Source organism: Paroedura picta, chromosome 12 (assembly GCF_049243985.1).
Source record: "Paroedura picta isolate Pp20150507F chromosome 12, Ppicta_v3.0, whole genome shotgun sequence".
Taxonomy (NCBI): domain Eukaryota; kingdom Metazoa; phylum Chordata; class Lepidosauria; order Squamata; family Gekkonidae; genus Paroedura; species Paroedura picta.
This window is the reverse complement of record NC_135380.1, coordinates 50198445-50218309: the sequence shown is the minus strand read 5'-3', so window position 1 is coordinate 50218309 and position 19865 is coordinate 50198445. Positions and strand designations below refer to the sequence as shown.

The 19865-nt window shown below is 48.7% G+C and overlaps 1 protein-coding gene across 2 annotated transcripts; it reads right to left on the bottom strand.

Annotated features, from left to right (window-relative positions):
• Positions 1-111: 111 nt before the first annotated feature.
• DYNC2I2 (dynein 2 intermediate chain 2) lies at positions 112-19334 on the bottom strand. 2 transcript variants are annotated; one of them, XM_077306473.1, is made up of 10 exons: positions 18763-19334; positions 13283-13370; positions 9741-10001; positions 7219-7328; positions 5755-5912; positions 5106-5215; positions 3377-3544; positions 2359-2591; positions 1131-1288; positions 112-379 (listed from the first exon to the last, which is right to left on the bottom strand). In XM_077306473.1, exons 1-10 carry the CDS (start codon positions 18807-18809, stop codon positions 141-143), a joined length of 1572 nt encoding a protein of 523 aa, XP_077162588.1. In that variant the 5' UTR covers positions 18810-19334; the 3' UTR covers positions 112-140. The 2 variants fall into 2 exon arrangements, with proteins under 2 accessions (XP_077162588.1, XP_077162587.1); XM_077306472.1 differs by lacking the exon at positions 13283-13370 and having other exon boundaries at positions 18763-19333.
• Between the last annotated feature and the right edge of the window lie 531 nt (positions 19335-19865).

Genomic DNA, 19865 nt, shown 5'->3' with positions numbered 1-19865 from the left:
ACTCTTGGGTGGTTCATGATGCCCTAAAACTGCCCCACAGCTCATGTCTCTTTCAAGCAGTGTCTGCAGCCTGAATGTACAGAGTGTCTTGCATAGATGATGAACACCTGATAAAATACAGACTTTTATTCATGTCCCTGTTAATCTGTGATCTCATTTGCTAACTGGTCAAGGTGGCTCAGTTCTCGTGGCCCTCCTTCGGTGAAGTCTGAACTTAACTGCCATATTTTCACCGTACCGCTGCCATCTCCTGCAGCAAGAAGCTGGGACTGTCTGCTGTTGAACTCTAAACAGTAGACAGGGGTGTGGTTGGAGGTCTGCTGGATAGAGATGGATGGCTTCTGAGAGCTTTTCCCAAAGTCAAACAGCTGCACTTCCCCTTCAAAGCAAAGAAAATCAGCACGTTATGCTAGCTCATGGCGTGAAAAGCAGCAACTGTTTTGCAGCGGTGCACTTTTAGTAATGTGCATTCTTAATAATCGCAGTACAAAATTCTGACACAAAATCCTAAGAGCCTCAGCAGACAATGAGGGAAACGGAAGGGCGATAAAAGTTTTAAATAGTCCATGGTTGTGATCAGTGGACAGCTGTTGCTGCTGGATGGAATCCAAGTGACACTTGCAATGCCCTGAACTGCAGTGCCAGTCATTTCATGGCAAGTGTTTTGACAGCCAGATCCAGGGCTCTGCTTAGAGAGTGGCCGCAGGCGGCCTCTGGGGGCTGCGGGGGCATCAGCTGTGATCACCAGTTAGCCTCTGCCTAAAACAAAATTATGCAAAACACGCCAAATTGGGCAGTCACATACAATTCCAGAGAGGAAGCTATGCTGTCTGCCAGTCACACAATTGTAGGTTTCACACAGTGCCTCACATAAATTCACCAGGTAGCAATTGATTCCAAGTTTGTTTTTACCATGTCTACATTTTTCACTCTCCACACCATCCTATTGTTAAACACCTTCTACTTTAGTGCTGTTTTAATCATTGCTCCATATTAAGAGCCCAACATTTCTTTTGAAATCAACTTTTACAATCGCTGCTTGAATATGTTGCCCATTCTTTCCTTGAGTCTGATTCCAGTTTGCGTTTTCTCCTTGGGCAACTTTCTTTGAAAAGTTAGCACACACCTACCTTCACCAGTAGCAGCTGCAAAAACCAAGGGGCGCACTGGAGACCACCTCACACTGAAAACATATTTCTTCGATAACTGAAGAGAAAGAAGTGGCTGAGCTTGTAACATGGAATGCAAATGGATGTGTCCATCAGTCCCGCCACTCAAAAACAGATTCCTGGAAGCAAGCAAATGTTGAGTCAGGAGACGGGAAAGTTCAGCAGTGCAGGGGGCCACCTTGGCAGGGAGAAGGTTTCAAGTGGCTGCTGGTCTGAAGCAACAGAACACAGTTTGGGTCTAGGATAAGGGGACAAGATTTTAACATTGGTAAAGTGGGACAGCATTGACCGAGGGGGTTCCTAATTAAAAATTTGGTCTATATGGAGCAACATTTTTCATAGAACGCCAAAATAGTATTTTTTACTTGCAACGTAAGTACAATTTGCCAGGTACCTCCAGATATCTCTCCAAAAGTGGGACAATCTGGTCACCTTAGGGTGACCCTAGGGGACACCTTAAAGCCCAACAATGTTTAATTCTGGGTGTACGCTTCTGTTTGCACGCACATGAAATTTACCCAGAATTAAACATTTTTCTATTGTCTTATATAAGGCGATTAATTCCCCCCTTGTCCAAACTCAACATCTGTGAACCAAAGCCTCTTGCAAACATGCAGCCAGCGCTTAAGCGTGGGTCACAGCATTTAGAGAAGACCCTAAAGAGCATAAGAGAAGCCATGTTGGATCAGGTCCATCCAGCTGAGCACACTGTGTCCCACAGTGGCCAAAACCCAGCTGCCATCAGGAAATCCTGATATAATTTCTGCTTGGATTTGGGCTTTCCAGTTTACCAGCCTGTGTTTTCAGAACGCCACAGGGGCAACACATCAGGAAGTCCTCCACCAGGGCCAGAACTCCAGATGCCCTCCCACTGCTGCCCCCCAAGCACTAAGAAGTCAGAGCATCGCTGCCCCAGACAAAGTGTCACGCCTGTGCCTTCAGGCTTATAGCCGCTGATGACTCTTGAACCTTAAAACCAGAAATCCCTGCAGCTTCTTATCTAGGCTATGCAGGTCAAGCCTCTACTTAGCAAGTAGCTGATCTCCAAACTAAGCAGAGGTACAACATCATGGATCCCCTTGATGAGCTGTTCAAATACTTGCCACCTTTCTAGTTCTTGCGGGGCCTAACCCTCTGCCGCCTCACTCCCTAGCTGCTGTCCAGGTTGAAGTGACACACATCGACTTGCCTGTGGAAAGGTGAGCAGCTCACAGAATAAACGGGTCCTCCATGGGGGGAGAAGACAAACTGGGCCGGGGCCTTCAGCGGGAAGGAGCTGCCTCTCGGGAGGACGGCAACTGTCTCAACGGCAGTGGAGCACTTCAACACGCAGCCGCCTTCGGTGCCCATGACAAAGATGCTGGGCTCAAAGTGGGAGAAGGAGAGGGAGGTCACGCCCACGGCTACGTCTCCTCGGGAATGCTAGGAGCAGGAAGGAGGGCATCTTGAGGTTCAGAGGCTGAGGCAAAACCACACTGCCTTTTAACGCATTATTGTGGAGAATACCAGTCAAACTGTTTCCAGAGTGCGGGCTGGAAGCAACGGAAACCGCCTTAGTGAACAGCAACTCACAGCCACAGATGTCCCTGAAATGCTGTTTCTGGCAGGCAGGGGACCCACAGGAACAGCATGAGGGGGCAGGGGTGAGAACGGTGGAAATTAGGGTTGTGCGCTTCGGTGTAGTTCAGCCACCTCGGTGATCACCGAAGCCCAAGGAAGCCAGCGGCACAGAGAGGAGGGCAGTGGTGGCGCACCAGCCAGCAGCCACCCCTCCTCTCCACGCCATGGCGCTGGCTGCTTGGTGCTCGCTGAGGCAGCCAAACCACACCAAAGCACACAACCCTAACCTCCACTGGATCCAGGTGGCACTATGGGGGGACATTAAACAGCTACACAGCAAGATACACAGAGCAGGGGACCCCTGCCAGCACAGATCACTCCTGCTGCTTCTCCTGAGCTTCCATTCCATCATGGGTGACTGTAAGTTGCACAGTCTGGACAAATTAGCCCTCCTTGTCCCTTGGCTTGGCTGACTTGGGTGGAAAGGGAGCAGACCCTGTTAAATAGTTGTGAGAATGTACTGGCTGTTGACCTGAGGAGGACGGGAAATGTGAGGAGAGGCTGGCTAGTTTAGATTCTCTGCTCTTCTCCCAAAGGCAGAAGCCCCGAGGCCCCAGTGCCCATTTGCAACCCCACAGCTCTCTCACCTTCTTCAGTTTTGTGCTCCTGGGGATCTGCTGCGACACCAAGGCAAAACCGTCGGTGATCTTCAGCAGGCCGTCTCTCTCCTCCTGCCACACCAAGATCTTCCCATCCGTAGACACACTCAGGACATGGAAGGGGTGGCCATGCCTGGTGTGCTGTAGCCAGCCAACCTGACAACAAAAGCGAGAGGTCATAGCCCAAAGACTGCGCCAGGTGAAAGCCCCTGGACCTCTCAACAAGCAAGACCAGGTGAGAAGTCCGGCCTCTGAAGAAAGGGCTTCCCTAGTGGAATCTGCCCCAGCCCTCTCCAGAGGCAAGCGGGCATTCCTGGACAACCCCATTGGGATGGTGGCACAAGCAGGAACCTGTGAGCCAGTGGGTGCCAGCAGGTGGCCTCTTGGGCTCTTGCTGTTAGCAGGGTAAATAAGTCATAGATATGCACACACTGTATTTTAGGATAAAGGAGATAAAAGTATTTATTAATGGAATGACACTCTGTGATAATACAGCAGAGGGATAGGGACAGGCGTCTCCCCTACATGGCTACCTAAGAAGAAGAGAAAGACCGAAGCTTCCGAGAAGAAGCAGGATATTTCCCTAAGAGCAGCAATCTAAGGACAGACAAGAAAGCACACTTAATAGGAGAGAAAGGTCCTGAACTCTCTGACCTATCAAACAGCCCTCTTGCTGCCCCCTTCAGGGTCTTCTTCTCTTCTCATCTTTGTACACCAGACATTGTCTATTCCAACACTTGCAAGCCCAGACCAGCAGGTCAGGGCAGAGCTGGGAGCATAAGCACGAAGGCAGCATGAATCCTATGCAGAGGAAAGAGCCTGAGGGTGTGTGACCTCCACAGGTATTAATTGTAGAGCTCATTTGTACTCTCCACATTGGCGGGGAAGGAAGCAAGATGAAGGCAGCAAGTTTGATCCTATTGCCAGATTTCCACAGATACTGAGAAATGTTTTTAGCAGAAAATTCTCAGGAGGGTGAGGTTGGCATTCAATGGCAGAATACGCTGCTCTGGCCCAGAGGAATGTTGGTTTGTAGTATAACAACCCCGTCTCCACCGGGCTGGTCTTCTCTTAGGACACTCTTGCCTTCCCCACTTTCACTTCAGGTAGGATACAAATGGTATTGGAATCTCAGCCCTTTTGTAGGCTGATCGGTCCGGCCCTACATATGGCCCCAACTTAAGGCAGGCTTTCTCTATCAGGGTTTCTTGAAACCTTGGGGTTTCTTGAGGGAGTGAGAGTTAATATTTTTACGTATTTTAAACATTTGTTAAACATTTATCAGGCAATGTGACCATATATGGTCATGTCATCCCACCCCTCCCAAAATGGCCATTGATGAGCCTGAACAAGGTGCGAAGGGGAGGAGGCCCATGTGGGCATGTCTACAGCTAGGCATCCCGGCCCTATTCTAAACCATCACGCCCTTCTGGGGCTTCTCGAAGCCTGAAAAATGTTCTCAAATTATCAAAGAGGTGAGAAGGGCTGACCAAGGAGAAAGGAGGGAGCTATGCAGAGGCAGCCCAGCACTTCTGAATCACCACCCTGGGAGTCAAAAGGGAAGGTACGCTCAGCTGTAAGAGGTTATCCTGCCATCGCAGGATTGTCTGATTGACCAAGGGCCAAAGGAGAGCACGGAAATGGCCTCTGAAAGACATCACCCCACCCCCAACACCTCACCCCCCACCCCAAGCAGCATCCTGGCTTTCCCCTGCACCTGATAAACTGGGTCTGTGTGAGTGTCGTCAGTCATGCCTGTCCTCCAGACCAAGGGGTCTTCTAGCCTGCTGGTGTCCCAGACCAGGACCTCCCCGCTGAAGAGGCCTCCTGAAAGGGACAAGAGACACAAGACTCCATGAGTAGCTGACGGCACACAGACTAGTGGCTATTCTTCACCCGGCTGGGCTGAATCATCCCTCTGCAAGAAGAGATCCAAGTCCCCTCCCTAAGGCTGCCTACCCCAGCTAAGTAGGGGTTCAGACACAATGTTTTGTCCGGTGCATCACTCCAAACTCACAGGAGCCAAGGGGAAAGATGTGCCCATCACACACTAGCTCAGCTTTCTTTTTCAAACAAAACTTGGCTAGCTAGTCCTCGGGACTGGGGGTGGGGGGATGAGTGTGTGTGTGTTTTTGGCTGGAACCTCTTCACACCAGCCGTCCTTCTCCATGTCCCCAGTCCAGCTCCTCCTCCTCCATAGATTATTTCCTCCAGAATCCTCTCCCTCTTACCATCGTGGTCCACCCCTTCAAAGGCCTAATGCTGCAAGACGCTGGTTTCTGCTGCAGCACCTAAGAATTGGAGCCAGTGTAATTACAGGCAACAAGATGGGAACACAGGAAGAGAGAGAAAGGGAGTCAAGCTACCGGCTACCAGGGAAGGCTGCTGTGGGTGGAAGGCCAGGCACATCACAGAACTGGGGATTTCCACCACGAGATCAGGACGATTGGGATTCAGCCCCCTACGATCCAGATTCCAGGTGCAGACATACGATTTTTCTGTGCTCCAGTCCCCATCTTCCATTCTGAAAGAGAGCATGGGGGGGGGATCAGAAAGGGGTTTCCTTACAACTGAACTGGGCAATTTCTAGGCTGGCTGCAGGGGGCCACCAGAAGGGCCACGAGCTTCTCTGACAATCTGGGCTTGGACTGTTCCTTCCCTGCCAGCCTCAGCTTAGGGGGCCCACAAATTGACAGCTACAGCTAGAATTCCACCTCCCCTGATCCTGGAGGAATCAGGCACCTTGAAGTGGGTCTCAGGGGGTTTAATAGAATTTACTTCCAAATATGGGGCTGATAAGTTCAATTTTTAAATTACTTCTAGGGGAGTGGATTGCATGACTGTCACAGTGAATGAAAACAAAACACCAAAGATGGCCCCCCTTTCCAACAAGAGGACATAAATTTGGAGTCTTCACCATTTGTATATAATATATTCATCATCATCATCATCATCATCATCATCATCATAGTGAGCCATCAAGTCAGCACTGACTTGTGACCACCCCAGATGTTGCTTGCCACAGCCTCCCTCTGCTTTGCCACCCCGGTCTGATTTGGAGGTCTCCCCTCCAAGTACTGGCCACATCTGATCCTGCTTGGCTTCCAAGCTCCAACAAGAGCAGGCTGCTCTGGGCTTTTCAGGCAGCTGCATCATCCATCCATGGCTCCTTTATATAATTGGGAAACTGCCTTGGGGCTGGACCATGTCTTGAATCTGGGCCAATCAGGGTGCAGCCAACTAAGCGGGCCCCTACACCACCCGCCCTCCCTCACCGCCCCCTCGCCTCTCGCCTGTGCACACACGGGGCCGCCAAAGAACTGGAGCCGCTGCCTTGACACGACAAAACACCCAGAGCAGGTCACCAGCTGCGGGGAGGCCCCTCACGAGTGCCCGCTGCCTTCTTCCTTGCAGTGCGCTTAGCGGCTAGTCATTCTTATACTACTTCAAAAAGCCACATTTATCAAGTTTTTGATAATATATGCAGGCAGATTTCACCAATTAACCTTTTATAATTCCTATGAGGAGCAGACAGCCTGAGAATAAAGAGAAGGCACCTTCTATAAAGTTCTGAGGCCAAAGGCAGCCCAGTAGATACTTTGGAGATGTCCACACGCATGAAGTTGCTGCATGCTGAGTCAGATCCTTGGTTTACCTAGCTCAACATGGTCTCCTCTGACTGGCAGTCACCTCCAGGGCCTCAGCCAGAGCGGAGTCTTCAGCAGCCCTGCTACCTGGCTTGTAGATGCCAGAAACGAGACCAGAGCACTTCCGAACATGGGGGGATGTCTTCCACTGAAGACAGCCTCTGTTCACTCGGGTCAACTCACCTGCCATAGGAACACGCAACAACTGCCCCGGTGGCATTCCAGGAAACACTCGTGACTTGCAGTTTCTGTTCTTGAGCCTCAGGGTATGTTAGACTGTGCAGGCAAAAGACCTACGAGAAGCAATGCAATGATGCTGTACAAAGGCAGAGGAATGAATAAGATCATGGGAACAAGGGAGCTACCAAACCTGCCCAGCCCATTTACATATCCAAACTCTTCATCCTTTGGGGATGGCAGCCTGAAGGCAGAACCGTGTGCAGTATTGACTGCCCAAAGAAAAGCAAGGGACTCTAAGGGAGCACACCTCTGAGCCCCAAGTGTTTCCAAGGTGGGACCACATAGCTCAGCTTCCACCTACGGCTCAAGAACAGCATGGAATGACTCCCTAAACGATAGTATCTCGAGGTTTGTGATGAGACCTCACAGTAGGAGGGTGGCAAGTTGTTGGGATGGAGTCCTGAGTAAGGCTGACTCAGGTTTGCTGGTTGGAGAACTGCAGAGGAAAGAAGAGGAGGTGAAGAAAAAGACCAACAGAGTTTCAAAGTGGCCTGCAATCGCCTTCCCTTTGTCTCTCCACAATAGACACTCTGTGAGGGAGGTGGAGCTGAGAGCTCTGAGAGAACTGTGACTGGCCCAAGGGCACGCAGTTGGCTGCATGTGTCTCAAAGTGGCCTACAATCGCCTTCCCTTCTTCTCCCATGGATCCTACATTTCCAGCAATATTACATCCCTCTTCGAGAGCTCAGAGGACTGTAGGATTGTGTCGTATGCTTTCTATTGTAAGTAACTCACACAGAGGCCAACCAGTTCTGCTGGAGGTTCAGCAACATGGCATTAGAGACCAAGGCCTTCCACTGATGTTGCCTCCTGGCAGTCATATTTAGAAGAAGAGTCGTTTTACACCCCACTATTCACTACCCAAAGGAATCTCAAAGTGGCTTACGATTGTTTTCCCTTCCTCTCCTCACAACAGACAACCTGTGAGGTAGGTAGGGCTGAGAGCACCTGACAGGACTGCTCAATCAGGGCTCTGATAAGCCCATGGTCACCCACCTGGCTGGATGTGGGGGAGCGGGAATCTCCTTTTAAAGCTGTCTATAAGAACATCATCTTATCTCTTTCCCCATGACTTGTGAGAAGCAGCTGAAGGCTCAGTTTTGATCCAAGCATCAGAGCAGTGCAAGGGAATCCCACCTGGTGCTCTAGTGCTCTTCCGTGCCCAGTGCTGCAGCTTCAACCACTTATCAGACTTTTAGTTCTTCAAGGAGCTCAAGGCTGTGTAAACTGTTCTCCCTTCCCCAACAATCCTGTGAGGGAGGCATGGTGTAGCGGTTAAAAGCCAGCATAGTGTACTGGTTAAGAGTGGTGACCTCTAATCTGGAGAACTGGGTTTAGTTCCCCCCCTATTCCTCATGTAGCAAGCTGGGTGACCTTGGGTTAGTCATATTAGAGCTGTTCTCACAAAGCAGATCTGTTAGAGCTCTTTCAGCCCCACCTACCTCGCAGGGTATCTGTTGTGAGGAGAGGAAGGGAAGGTGTTTGTCAGCTGCTTTGGGACTCCTTCAAGTAGTGAAAAGGAGAATATTTAAAAATAGCTCTTCTCTTCTAGGCAAAGCTGGGAGAAACAGTGACTGTGGCTAAAGGTCAGCAAAATATTTCCTGGCACAGCACAAATTTGAACCCAGTGCTTAGTCACACACTCTCAGCTACTACATCACAAATTTTCCAGTTGCTCTTTGCCATCCTCTAGAGCAGCGGTCCCCAACCTTTTTGCGGTTGAGGACTGCCTCCGGGGGTGGGGGAGACACGGTGGCCCAGGCACCGTGCACGCGCGGCAGCTGCCTGCAAACGTGCATGTGCAGTTGCCACGCATGTGCGTTTGCGACAGCAGGGGACGCTAACGTGCATGTGTGGAGCTGCCGCTCATGTGCGTTTGCGAGGGGGCGCAAGGGGCGCAAATGCGCATGCACGGCAGCTCCACACATGCATGTTTGCATTCGCCGGCATGCCAGCGGCCGCACCTGCCTCTTCCCCCCCTCTTGCAGCCTCTTCCCCCCCTCTCGCAGTGAGAAGCCAGCTGAGCCATGAGCGAAGCGGCCGCTTTGGCAGCCGCTTCAGCAGCCCCTTCGCTCACAGCCTGAAGAGCTTCTCGCTGTGGGGGGAGGGGGATAGGGAGTTGCGGCCGCCGCCGGCCCGGTACCAAGCCACCAACCGGGGATTGATGACCCCCGCTCTAGAGACAAAGCTCAGAGCAAATGAAAAAAGAGTTTCACAGGCACTCTGACATCAGTCTTTCCATTTTCCCATTCTCTCTTTCCGCACAAGAGCAGCCAGGAGGGTCCAGCCGGAAGAGGATTCAAACTCTCCATGTCCTGCGCTCACTTGCAGAGGAAGCGCAGGGGGAGGTGACAGCAGCAGGGTGTGTCTACTGAAAAGTAAATTGCTATGGGAAGACAGCAGGAGGGAACAACAACCTCAGACATCAGCCTGGTTCCCAGCATTCGCAGGGGTTTACCGTTTACCGTTTCGTTCTGGTCCAGCCAATTCACTTCAAAGCCATCGAAGGCATGGCTTCTCCAGTTCTTGTTTAGCTCCCTGACCACAGCCTCTTCCACGTTCTGCAGGAAGGAGAGCAAACCGGCGTAATCCACAGGTGCTGCTGGCCGGAGCCCAGCTGCTTGAAGGTTCTCTTTGCCCGTATCTGTTTGCACGGCGGCATCTTGGGAGGAGCAGGACTGGGTTACAGCTTCTGTCGTGGAGATCCCCCCTGTCTGGGTGCTCTTCTATGAAAGGAAGCATTAGAGCTGCATAGTCAAACAGGAAAAACTCCCCTGATTCAGGTAACTGCCTGATTCAGACCTCCCCTCTTTTCCATGTCCATTATGCCTTTCTTCGCGCCCACTTCACAACAGTCATTCTTGGCACCTGCATAACTCTTTCAAGTCATCAAAGCACTTCTGACTAGAGATCCAAGGGGTCACACTAAAAAATTTCCACAATTTTCTTCAGTGGACATTGTTTCCTTTTTTCCAAAGGAAAACTTTGAAAATTTGGGGGAGTTGTGGGAAAAAACACCTTTGGAATTTTTCTTTTTCTTTTAGAATCAGTCCAGTGCTTCTTAAAGCAAGGGTTTTCACGCTCCAGATGTCTAGCATGAAAAAGTAAGGGGGCCTTTTACATTTTTCTGATGGAAAATTTTGTCAAAAATTGAAAAATCTGCGAAGCAATGAAAAACTCCCTATGGAATACTTTCTCTTTTTGATTGTGAAAAACCATGTCTTACAAGCCATTTAACTTTTTCCAAATGTACTGCATAAAGAAGTCTGAAGATGTTCTTAATTTTTCCAGTAGAAATTTCCAATTCAGAAATTTCTGGAATTACCAAAAAAAGTTTGTACTCTGGACATATACAATGTTTTCAAGATTTTGGGAGGGTATAAATATCAATATACTTGACAACAATGCTAATGAGTTTAATGATAATACAGTATTCAGTATTTTCCATTCAAACAGTCATACCTACTGTAACTCTATTAGTGAGTTTCTGTTCAAATAAGGCACTTTTAACATGGAATTTGTTTTCTACCTTCAGTTTGTTTCCTCTCAGATAAAACTCAGATAGTATTTTTCTTATAGTAAACAAAAAATTACAATTTTAAATTCCATGACTATGCCAAGTCATACAATTAAATATGCTAAACCTAATCTACCGTATATACTCATGTATAAGCTTTTTTTCAGCACAGTATTCACACTGAAAAAGTGCTCCTCAGCTTATATGCAGGTATATACAGTAATTGAAATAAACGCCTGCTCCCAGCCAGCCAGTCGTTACATTGCTTCTGCAAGCCTCCTGCCAGCTGAAGCTTGCTTGCTCTGGCTGCTTGTAGGACAGCAATGGTTTGAGTGAGGAACTCTGATCTTTTTTTTCCTTTTGCCTTCACTTCTTCCAACTATTCTACTTCTTCCAACTATTCTTTTGGTTTCTGTGGGTGGAGTGGGTTTTGGGGGTGCTTTGGGATTTACTGTTTCTCCAAATGTTTATTTCTTCTTTTTTCTGAGGGGCAGCATTGTTTGCCTTTTATTCTTGGGGGTGTGTTTCTTTTAAAAGTTGATTTTTACAGTTCGTTCTTTCAGTGTTGAGTTTCACAGTTCTTTATTTAAGTGTTTTGTTCTGAGGGGGGGCACTGTAGCTGTAGTTAGAGTAGTCCATTCTCCCAGTTTCGTAGCTGTTGTACTTGCTGTAATAGGTTGCCAACTTTGTTCTGCTCTGGTTTGCTGGCCCTCTTTTGCACTGACAGAGCACTGACAGAATACAAAGTATTCAAAGAATACTTTGAAATAAGTATTCAAAAACATTTAACCTAATGGTGCCTCAATTAATGTAAATTTACCAGTAACTGCTGCATTTCCCACCTTCGGCTTATATGAGAGTCAATATGTTTGCCCAGATTTTGTGGTAAAATTAGGTGCCTCCGCTTATAAGCAGGTCGGCTTATGTGAGTATATATGTGAGTATATATGGTACCTCACAAGGTGTTTGTTGTGGGGAGAGGAAGGGGAAGGTGGTTGTAAGCTAGTCTGAGATTCCTTCAGGTAGCAGATGAACTTGTAGGAGAAGGGGAGGTAGAATGTTATCATGGGGCCTGGCCTTGATTGGCTGGATACAAGTGATGTAATGTTATATGATGTAATATCCAGCACTTTGTCTTTGGGAGCATTTGGGGTGGGTTTATGCTTGTAGGGCACAGGAACTTGGGGCTATAATAATCAGTGTATTGCCTATCAAATCATTTTCAGCAAGAGTAATCATAAGCCTTGTATTGCTTCTTCAATCAATCACTTTAGCTGTTTTGCCAAGTATATTCATTGGAAGGGGAATCAACAAACAAGGCAGAAGCATATCCCCAGGATATCCCCAGGATATGGTGTAACCTAAGGGGGGGGGGGGCAACCTTAGAGTGTAAACGGCAAACAGCTGGAAGTCCTTGTAAGCAGAAGAGTGCCAAGCACCAAGGGGGGGACAGGGTACAGCATCCTAAGGGGCTATGGAGGTGAGTGGTAATTAGCTAGGGTGGAAACCTCCTGGAATAAGAAAGGGGTTCTACCATAGGATGAAAATCCTCCCCCTAAGAATGTCCAGAGAAGGGTTTCATAACAAGGGTTAGAATGGTAGAGGACACTGCGACAAAGAAAGGGAGGTGACACAGGCAATAAACGTCACCATAAACTACATAGAAGCAATGTTCTTCTTACACTGGCTCCACCTACCCGTTTAAGAGGCTAAGGCAATACATTTTTCCCTCCTCATTAATATAATACACAGTTTTAATGCTTAATATTATTTATGGCTTTATTTATGGCTGGACAACTCCTCCCCTTCCTCTTCCCACTGCCAAACTCTAGCGGCTGTTGTGTTCTTGGATACAACGGGCTTTGCCCCTAGTCACTAAATAAGGATCAACATATGCTAGCAAAGACCCTGCCTGATAGCTTGGGCTAGTCTGCTCTTGTCAGATTTTCGAAACTAAGCAGGGTCAGCCCTGGCTTGTATTTTTAAATGGGAGACCACCAGTGTTGTGGAAACCAAGTTCAGAGTTGCTAGGCAGAGGCAGGCCATGGTAAACAACCTCTGATTATCTCTTGCCTTGAAAACCCTACAGGGTTGCCAGATGTTAACTTGACTCAATGGCAGAACAAAAAACAGAGAACCTGCAATTAAATACTGAGACACCCCCGCCCCCAAATCAAGGAGCTCATTTGAGGTTGACCCCTGCTTCCTACTGCCCTATCATCTTCCTACACTGAAAAGAGATCCAAAGAACAGAGAATGGGCAAAAATCTCTAATGTAAATATGACAAGTTAATTGTATATCTGTCAGGATCGCATGATGACTGCCATGATTTATGCTTGACCTGAGTGGTTCCATCTTGTATCAATGTGTGCTTGTTTCGCTTGTGTAACCCTGAACTGTCTGTGTTGTGATTTAGTTATTGTAACAATTATGCTAAACTGTGTTATCTCTGAGACGAGGAGCTTTGTAACATTCAAGGCTAAGAATACCTGGCTATCACTTCTGGCCGAGAGCCCAGACTGGCACCTGCAGGAGGCGGCTCTGGAAAAATGGTCAGGTTTGGGCAGGAAAATGAACCTGTAAAAGTGAATGCATTCTGTGTATTGATTAGATTTGACTATGGACGTCTAGGGCTTCTGATCTGCTTAGCCAGCAGTCCGCAACCTTTTTTCAGTTGCTAACCGCTGCCAGGGGGGCGACCCGGAGCCCCGCACATGCACAGCAGCCCCTGCGCAAACACACACGCGCGGACCTGCCGCACATACGCGTTTGCAACCGGCTGGGCCACAAACGTGCACGCATGTGCGAAACTATTGCACGTGCACATTTGCACTCCCGGCGGGGATGCTTCCCTCCCCCCCCCCCCACCTCCCGCAGAAAGAAACTTGCCGGGCAGCAAGCTAATAGGCCGCTTTGGCGGCTGCTTTGCTCTCGGCCTGGCGAGCCTCTTGCTGCGGGGGGGGCAGGGAGAGGGAACCGCGGTCTGCTGCCACGGCCCGGTGGTTGGGGACCACTGTGCTTAGCAATAAAGCTTTCTATTATCCCAGAGGTTTTGTTGCTGGTCTGTCAGCCCTGACAATATCCCATTATGGGCCAGGGGTGCATTGTCCCCTTCCAAGGTACTAAGCGTTAGCACTGATTGGATTTGCTCACAGTAACATCCATGTTGGAATATCTGCTTCTCTTTTAACTTCATGGCACTGTAAGGTGCAAACAAAGGTGGTCGGAGCAACTCCTGCAACAGACACATACTTCTTTGGAAAGCCCGGCTTTAGTTTGTTTGTTGGATGGTGTGGAGTGCCCATATTAGATTCTGATCCTAATCTTGACATCTGGACCCCCAACTCTAAAGCTGTATCCAGCTGTACAGTAACTCGGTCTCTGTCTACACCTGCTGGTCAAAGGAATGTACTGCCAAGCCAAGGGCTACCATATTTTGAAAAGCAAAAGAGGGCATATTCCCAGCTGACTCCTGCAAATAGGTGATCGACAAGCCTCATTTTATACACCTCTTCTATTTGAGCTGCGATAATGGCTGCTAACTAGGAATATTCCTAACTTTCCAACCCCCAAAAGAGGTCATTTTCATCAGGGCTTTAAACAGTCCACAAAGAGGATGGACACCAAAAATAAAGAGGACACCCGATAACCCTAATGCTGATTTAGTTTGGGGAATGGCAAGTAGTTTAAAGCGAGCAAGAATCATTACAATAATTTCCTCTCTCCTACACAAAAGGTTTTGATTTCCACAGAAAAATAATTGACATACTGCAATGTGCAAACCAACAATGTATAGCTAATAAAAACATGTGAGAGGATTCCCCAATTTAAATTTCAGCTGTCGAGATGTCATCAGGCAATCAGAAAAGCCATTACCTCTCACAGACCGTTTATGCACTGGGAACTTCCATGCCCCACCTCCCATGCAGGAGCACAGATTGGGGGTGATTGAGGTGCACCAGGCCAAATGCTCCCCTGTGTGGGTGCAGGAAGAGGTGGGGCTAACTGCCACGACTAAAACTCCAGCCTGCAGCCCAGCATGAAGCCTCCAGTGCGTAAACAGTCATATGTAAAATTACTTACAAGCTCTTATTCTCACTTACAACAAATCAAGTTCTCCCTCAGGGGGTGGTTGCAAACAACAGAATATCGCTGAGAGACTATTAACTATGTGGTGCATTGAAATAATGTACTTTTATCAGCACCCTGACAAGGATGGCCCAGGCTGGCTCGATCTCTATGCAGGGATGGCCCTAATCAGTATTTGGATAAGAGACCACCGAGGAAGGCCAGGGTTGCTACACAGAGGCTGGCAATGGCAAAAAACAACCCTCTGGATATCTCTTACCTTGAAAATCCTATGGGGTCAGCATAAGTCGGCTGCACCTTTACGGCACATTCCTCCAGCACCACAACACAAGTATTCATGGTTATTATTACACACATACACCTTCCAGCAAGTGAACATCAATATATTTTGTGCAACTCAAATGCTCACATTTACCAGGGGCTGAAACCAAAATGTAGAGGTCTGCAACTGGACACCCTGGGGCCAAATATGGAATTCTGAAAGGGTGCCCACTGGTTCTCCTCTTGCCAGCATAGAGGCTGAAAAGGTGTGTGTGGGGGGGGGAAGCAAGCTTGGTAAAAGACCAGGCTGGCAAAACATTTACAGCCAAGGGCAGGGGTGGCCAAACTGTGCATGCTGGCAGGGACTCGTTGGACCTGAAGTCCATCAACATCTGGAGAGCCACAGTTTGGCCATGCCTGGCCTAGAGGGTGCAATGGTGATCCATCAGCCCTTGCTTGCTTCTCAGCGTGGCTGTCCAGAATACCAAGGCCAAGGTAATTCAGATCGTTGTATGTGGAGGAGTGAGGCAGTCAGAGCAGTTTCTCAATGGAACAGGCTTCCTCAGGAGATGGTGGGTTCTCCATCTTTGGACATTTTTAAACAGAGGCTGGATAGCCATTTGACAGAGAGGCTGATTCTGTGAAGATTCAAGGGGGTGGCAGGTTACAGTGGATGAGTGATTGGGTTCAGGGTGTCCTGCATAGTGCAGTGGGTTGGACTAGATGACCAAGGAGGTTCCTTCCAACTCTATGATTCTATGACTCTATGATTTCATGATTCTATGAGAACAGTGCAAACAAATAGAAGAAAAAAATAGAGAACAGAGCAAACAAATAGAAGAAAACAATAGAGAACAGTGCAAACAAATAGAAGAAAACAATAGAATAGGGAGGACCAGAGATCTCTTCAAAAAAATTGGAGATATGAAGAGAACATTTCATGCAAAGATGAGTATGATAAAGGACCAAAATGGTAGGGACCTAACAGAAGCAGAAGAGATTTTTAAAAGGTAGCAAAATTATACAGAAGAACTATACAAGAGCAAGCTTAACATTCCTGATAACCACGAGGGGGTAGTCACTGACCTGGAGCGAGACATCCTGGATTGTGAAGTCAAATGGGCCTTAGGAAGTCTGAGCAACAATAAAGCTAGTGGAGGTGACAGCATTCCAGTTGAACTATTCAAAATCTTAAAAGACGATGCAGTAAAAGTGCTCCACTCAATATGCCAGCAAATTTGGATAACTCAACAGTTACATTCCAATCCCAAAGAAGGGCAATGCCAAAGAATGTTCAAACTACCACACCATTGCACTCATTTCTCATGCTAGCAACGTTATGCTCAAAATCCTACAAGCTAGGCTCCAGCAATATGTGGACCGAGAACTTCCAGAAGTACAGGCAGGATTTCAAAGAAGCAGAGGAACTAGAACATGTCATCCGGCCCTCTCAATTCCTGGCAAATAGATGGGGAAGAAACGGAGATAGTAACAGATTTTATTTTCCTGGACTCCAAGATCACTGCAGATGGGGACTGCAGCAAAGAAATTGCTTGCTCCTGGGGAGGAAAGCTATGGCAAATCTAGACAGCATCCTAAAAAGCAGAGACATCACCCTGCCAACGAAAGTGCTTCTAGTCAAGGCTATGGTCTTCCCAGTTGCAATGTATGGCTGTGAAAGTTGGACCATAAGAAAGGCCAAGTGTCAAAGAATTGAGGCTTTTGAACTCTGGTGCTGGAGAAGACTCTTGCGAGTCCCTTGGACTGCAAGGCGAACAAACCGGCCAGTCCTAGAGGAGATCAGCCCGGACTGCTCCTTAGAAGGCCAGATCCTGAAGATGAAACTCAAATACTTTGTCCACCTCAAGAGAAGGAAGGACTTCCTGGAGAAGAGCCTAATGCTGGGAGTGATTGAGGGCAAAAGAAGAAGGGGATGACAGAGAATAAGGTGGCTGGATGGAGGCACTGAAGCAATTGGTGCAAACTTAAATGGACTTCCAGGAATGGTAGAGGACAGGAATGGTAGAGGAAGATCATTGTCCATGGGGTCGTGATGGGTTGGACATGACTTTGCACCTAACAACAACAACGAGTGGGAAATCAAACCGGACTCTCCAGATTAGAAGCCACCGCTCTTAACCACTACACCATTTGTCCAAATTGCTTCTGTGTCTCACTTTAAAACCCCAAAAACATCCACACCCCAGTTCTACACTTTACAGTTCTTAGCTATTGAAGGAAATCCAAACACAAAATGGAGGGCCAACCAATTATTTGATCTGGAAGTCCTCTCTTTCCGTTCCTATGTGTTGTGGAAGCAAGAATTTGGTTGCACATCTTCAGGAATAAAAGGCACCTTCACATGGGACTCCAGACCACTCTTTCCTTCTCTCTCCTTTCCCAATATTTATTATTTATTATTGGACTTATATTCTGCCCTGTCTTTGGAAACTCAGGGCAGATAAATTACCTGCATTCTCTTTTGCACACTACAGGCTTTCAAAGGCATTCCCAATATGCATGACTTTGGGCTTAAGTTTGGGTGCAACAGAGTTTAAGTGGATCAAATGTACTGTTAGTCACTTTGGCAGCTGTGATGAACCCACAGGAGCCCAAGGGGAGTCATAGAGCAGCTAGGAATCCCTAGAGGGAGGGGGCACTCTGGAAGGGGAAGGTGGGAGTGGCCTTGGAGGGTTCTAATTCCACTGGCAGTTAGTCAGAGAAAGAGTGGGAGTTGAACAAGTCAGAGAGACTTGGTACTGGAGAGAAGTCTGAGTTTGGTGAAAGAAAGAGGATATAGGAGACTAACAAGGTTGTGTGTCTCAGGAAGAAGGGGGAATTGTGGCCGCCTGTTTAAGGCGAGCCCAAGACAGTTGAAGCAGAACACTTATATTTCACATGAAGCAACACAAACAGACAGGATGAAAATCTACCTTGTACAAAATAACAGCCTGGAAAAGACCTACAAACAGATTTATAAACCTTTATGTTGGACAGTTTAACAAACATTTTATTAAAAAGTTAAACTGAAGGGACACAAAAATCCCCTTCTCCCCCAGAAACAAAAGCATGAAGTGACAGAGGTGGGAATCTCACACAAACATATCAGGAAATATATTTTTCCTAAACAATGGAGATGTCTGCAGAGTGCTTGGCTGAAATAAAGCAGGATATTCATTACAACAAACTTAAATGGACTCCGGGGAATGGTAGAGGAAGGCCTGGAGGATCATTGTCCATGGGGTCGCGATGGGTTGGACATGACTTCACACCTAACAACAAATTCATTACAACAAATCAAGAAGCATTAGGACTGCTTCACACCGTCAGAACAGAAGTCCAGGAGTGGCCAGACTGTGGCTCTCCACATGTCCGCAGACTACAATGACCATGAGTCCCTGCTGGAAACCGGCTCATGGTCATTGTAGTCCACGGACATCTGGGGAGCCCCATTTTGTCCCCCCTGAAGTATCCCGATAACGAGAGGGGCAGTCCAGACGCGCCCTGAGAACCCAAAGCCTAGGAGGCCTCTCCACCCAGCAACAACCTTCCAGAGGTAGACTGCCTCGGCACGCGGAGGCTCCATTGCCGAGCAGCCGCCGCGCGGCCTGGCCCTCACCTCCTCGCAGCGAGCCCCCCAGCCTTTCCTCCACGCCGACTCCACATCGGCCCCGCTCACGGCCGAGTCCCCGAACATCCCAACGGCCGCCGCCTGAGGGGAGTGGTGGGCGGAGACGATCCGGTTGCCATAGAAACCGAAGCGCCTGTTGGAGGCCGAACGCAACGGTCCTTCTGACGTCACCGAAAAGCGCCGCAGGGACGGAAAGAGCGCGAAAGTCGCCATGGTGCGTAAGGGCATGAAATAGGATGGATTTTGTCCGTGGGCGCCAATTTTGTCTTTCGCCGTCGGTGATCTTCCATCGCTCTTCCTGTGGCAGATTTAACTGAGTAGAGCGAAAGAGACGTCGCCCCTGCGTTGGAATAGAAGCCGGAGTCTGCGTGTCTGCCAACAGTAAAGATGGCGCCTGTGGCGTGCTCGACCACGGCAGCGAAGCAAATGGTGCAGGAGAGCGGGAGCTTTGTGAAGAGCTACTGAAGGACCCGAACGGGGACCAAGGAGACGCCTCCACGTCAGCCCTTACTGTTTCTGGTCATCGGTTTCATTTGGCCTTCTTGATAGCTGTTTTCTCCTGGATTCTGTATTTCAGAGTTACCAGCTCCGGGTTGGGAAATAGGGTGGAGCCGCGAATGGGTGGGATTTGGGGTGGGGAGGAACCTCAGTGAAGTCTAATTCTACGGAGTCCACCTTCCCAAACAGCCATTTTCTTCAGTTGAACTAAATGATCTCTCTAGTCCGGAGATGAGCTGGAATACTAGGGGATCCCCAGGCCCCACCTGGAGGTTGGCATCACTCTGTCCCCCTCCCAAGCAGCCCTTTCCTCCAGGGGAACTGAGCTCTGTAGTCTGGAGATGGGCTGGAATTCCAGGGGATCCCCAGGCCCCACCTGGAGGCTGGCATCCCTCCGTCCCCCTCCCAAGCAGCCCTTTCCTCCAGGGGAACTGAGCTCTGCAGTCTGGAGATGGGCTGGAATTCCAGGGGATCCCCAGGCCCCACCTGGAGGCTGGCATCACTCTGTCCCCCTCCCAAGCAGCCCTTTCCATCAGGGGAATTGAGCTCTGTAGTCTGGAGATGGGCTGGAATTCCGGAGGATCCCCAGGCCC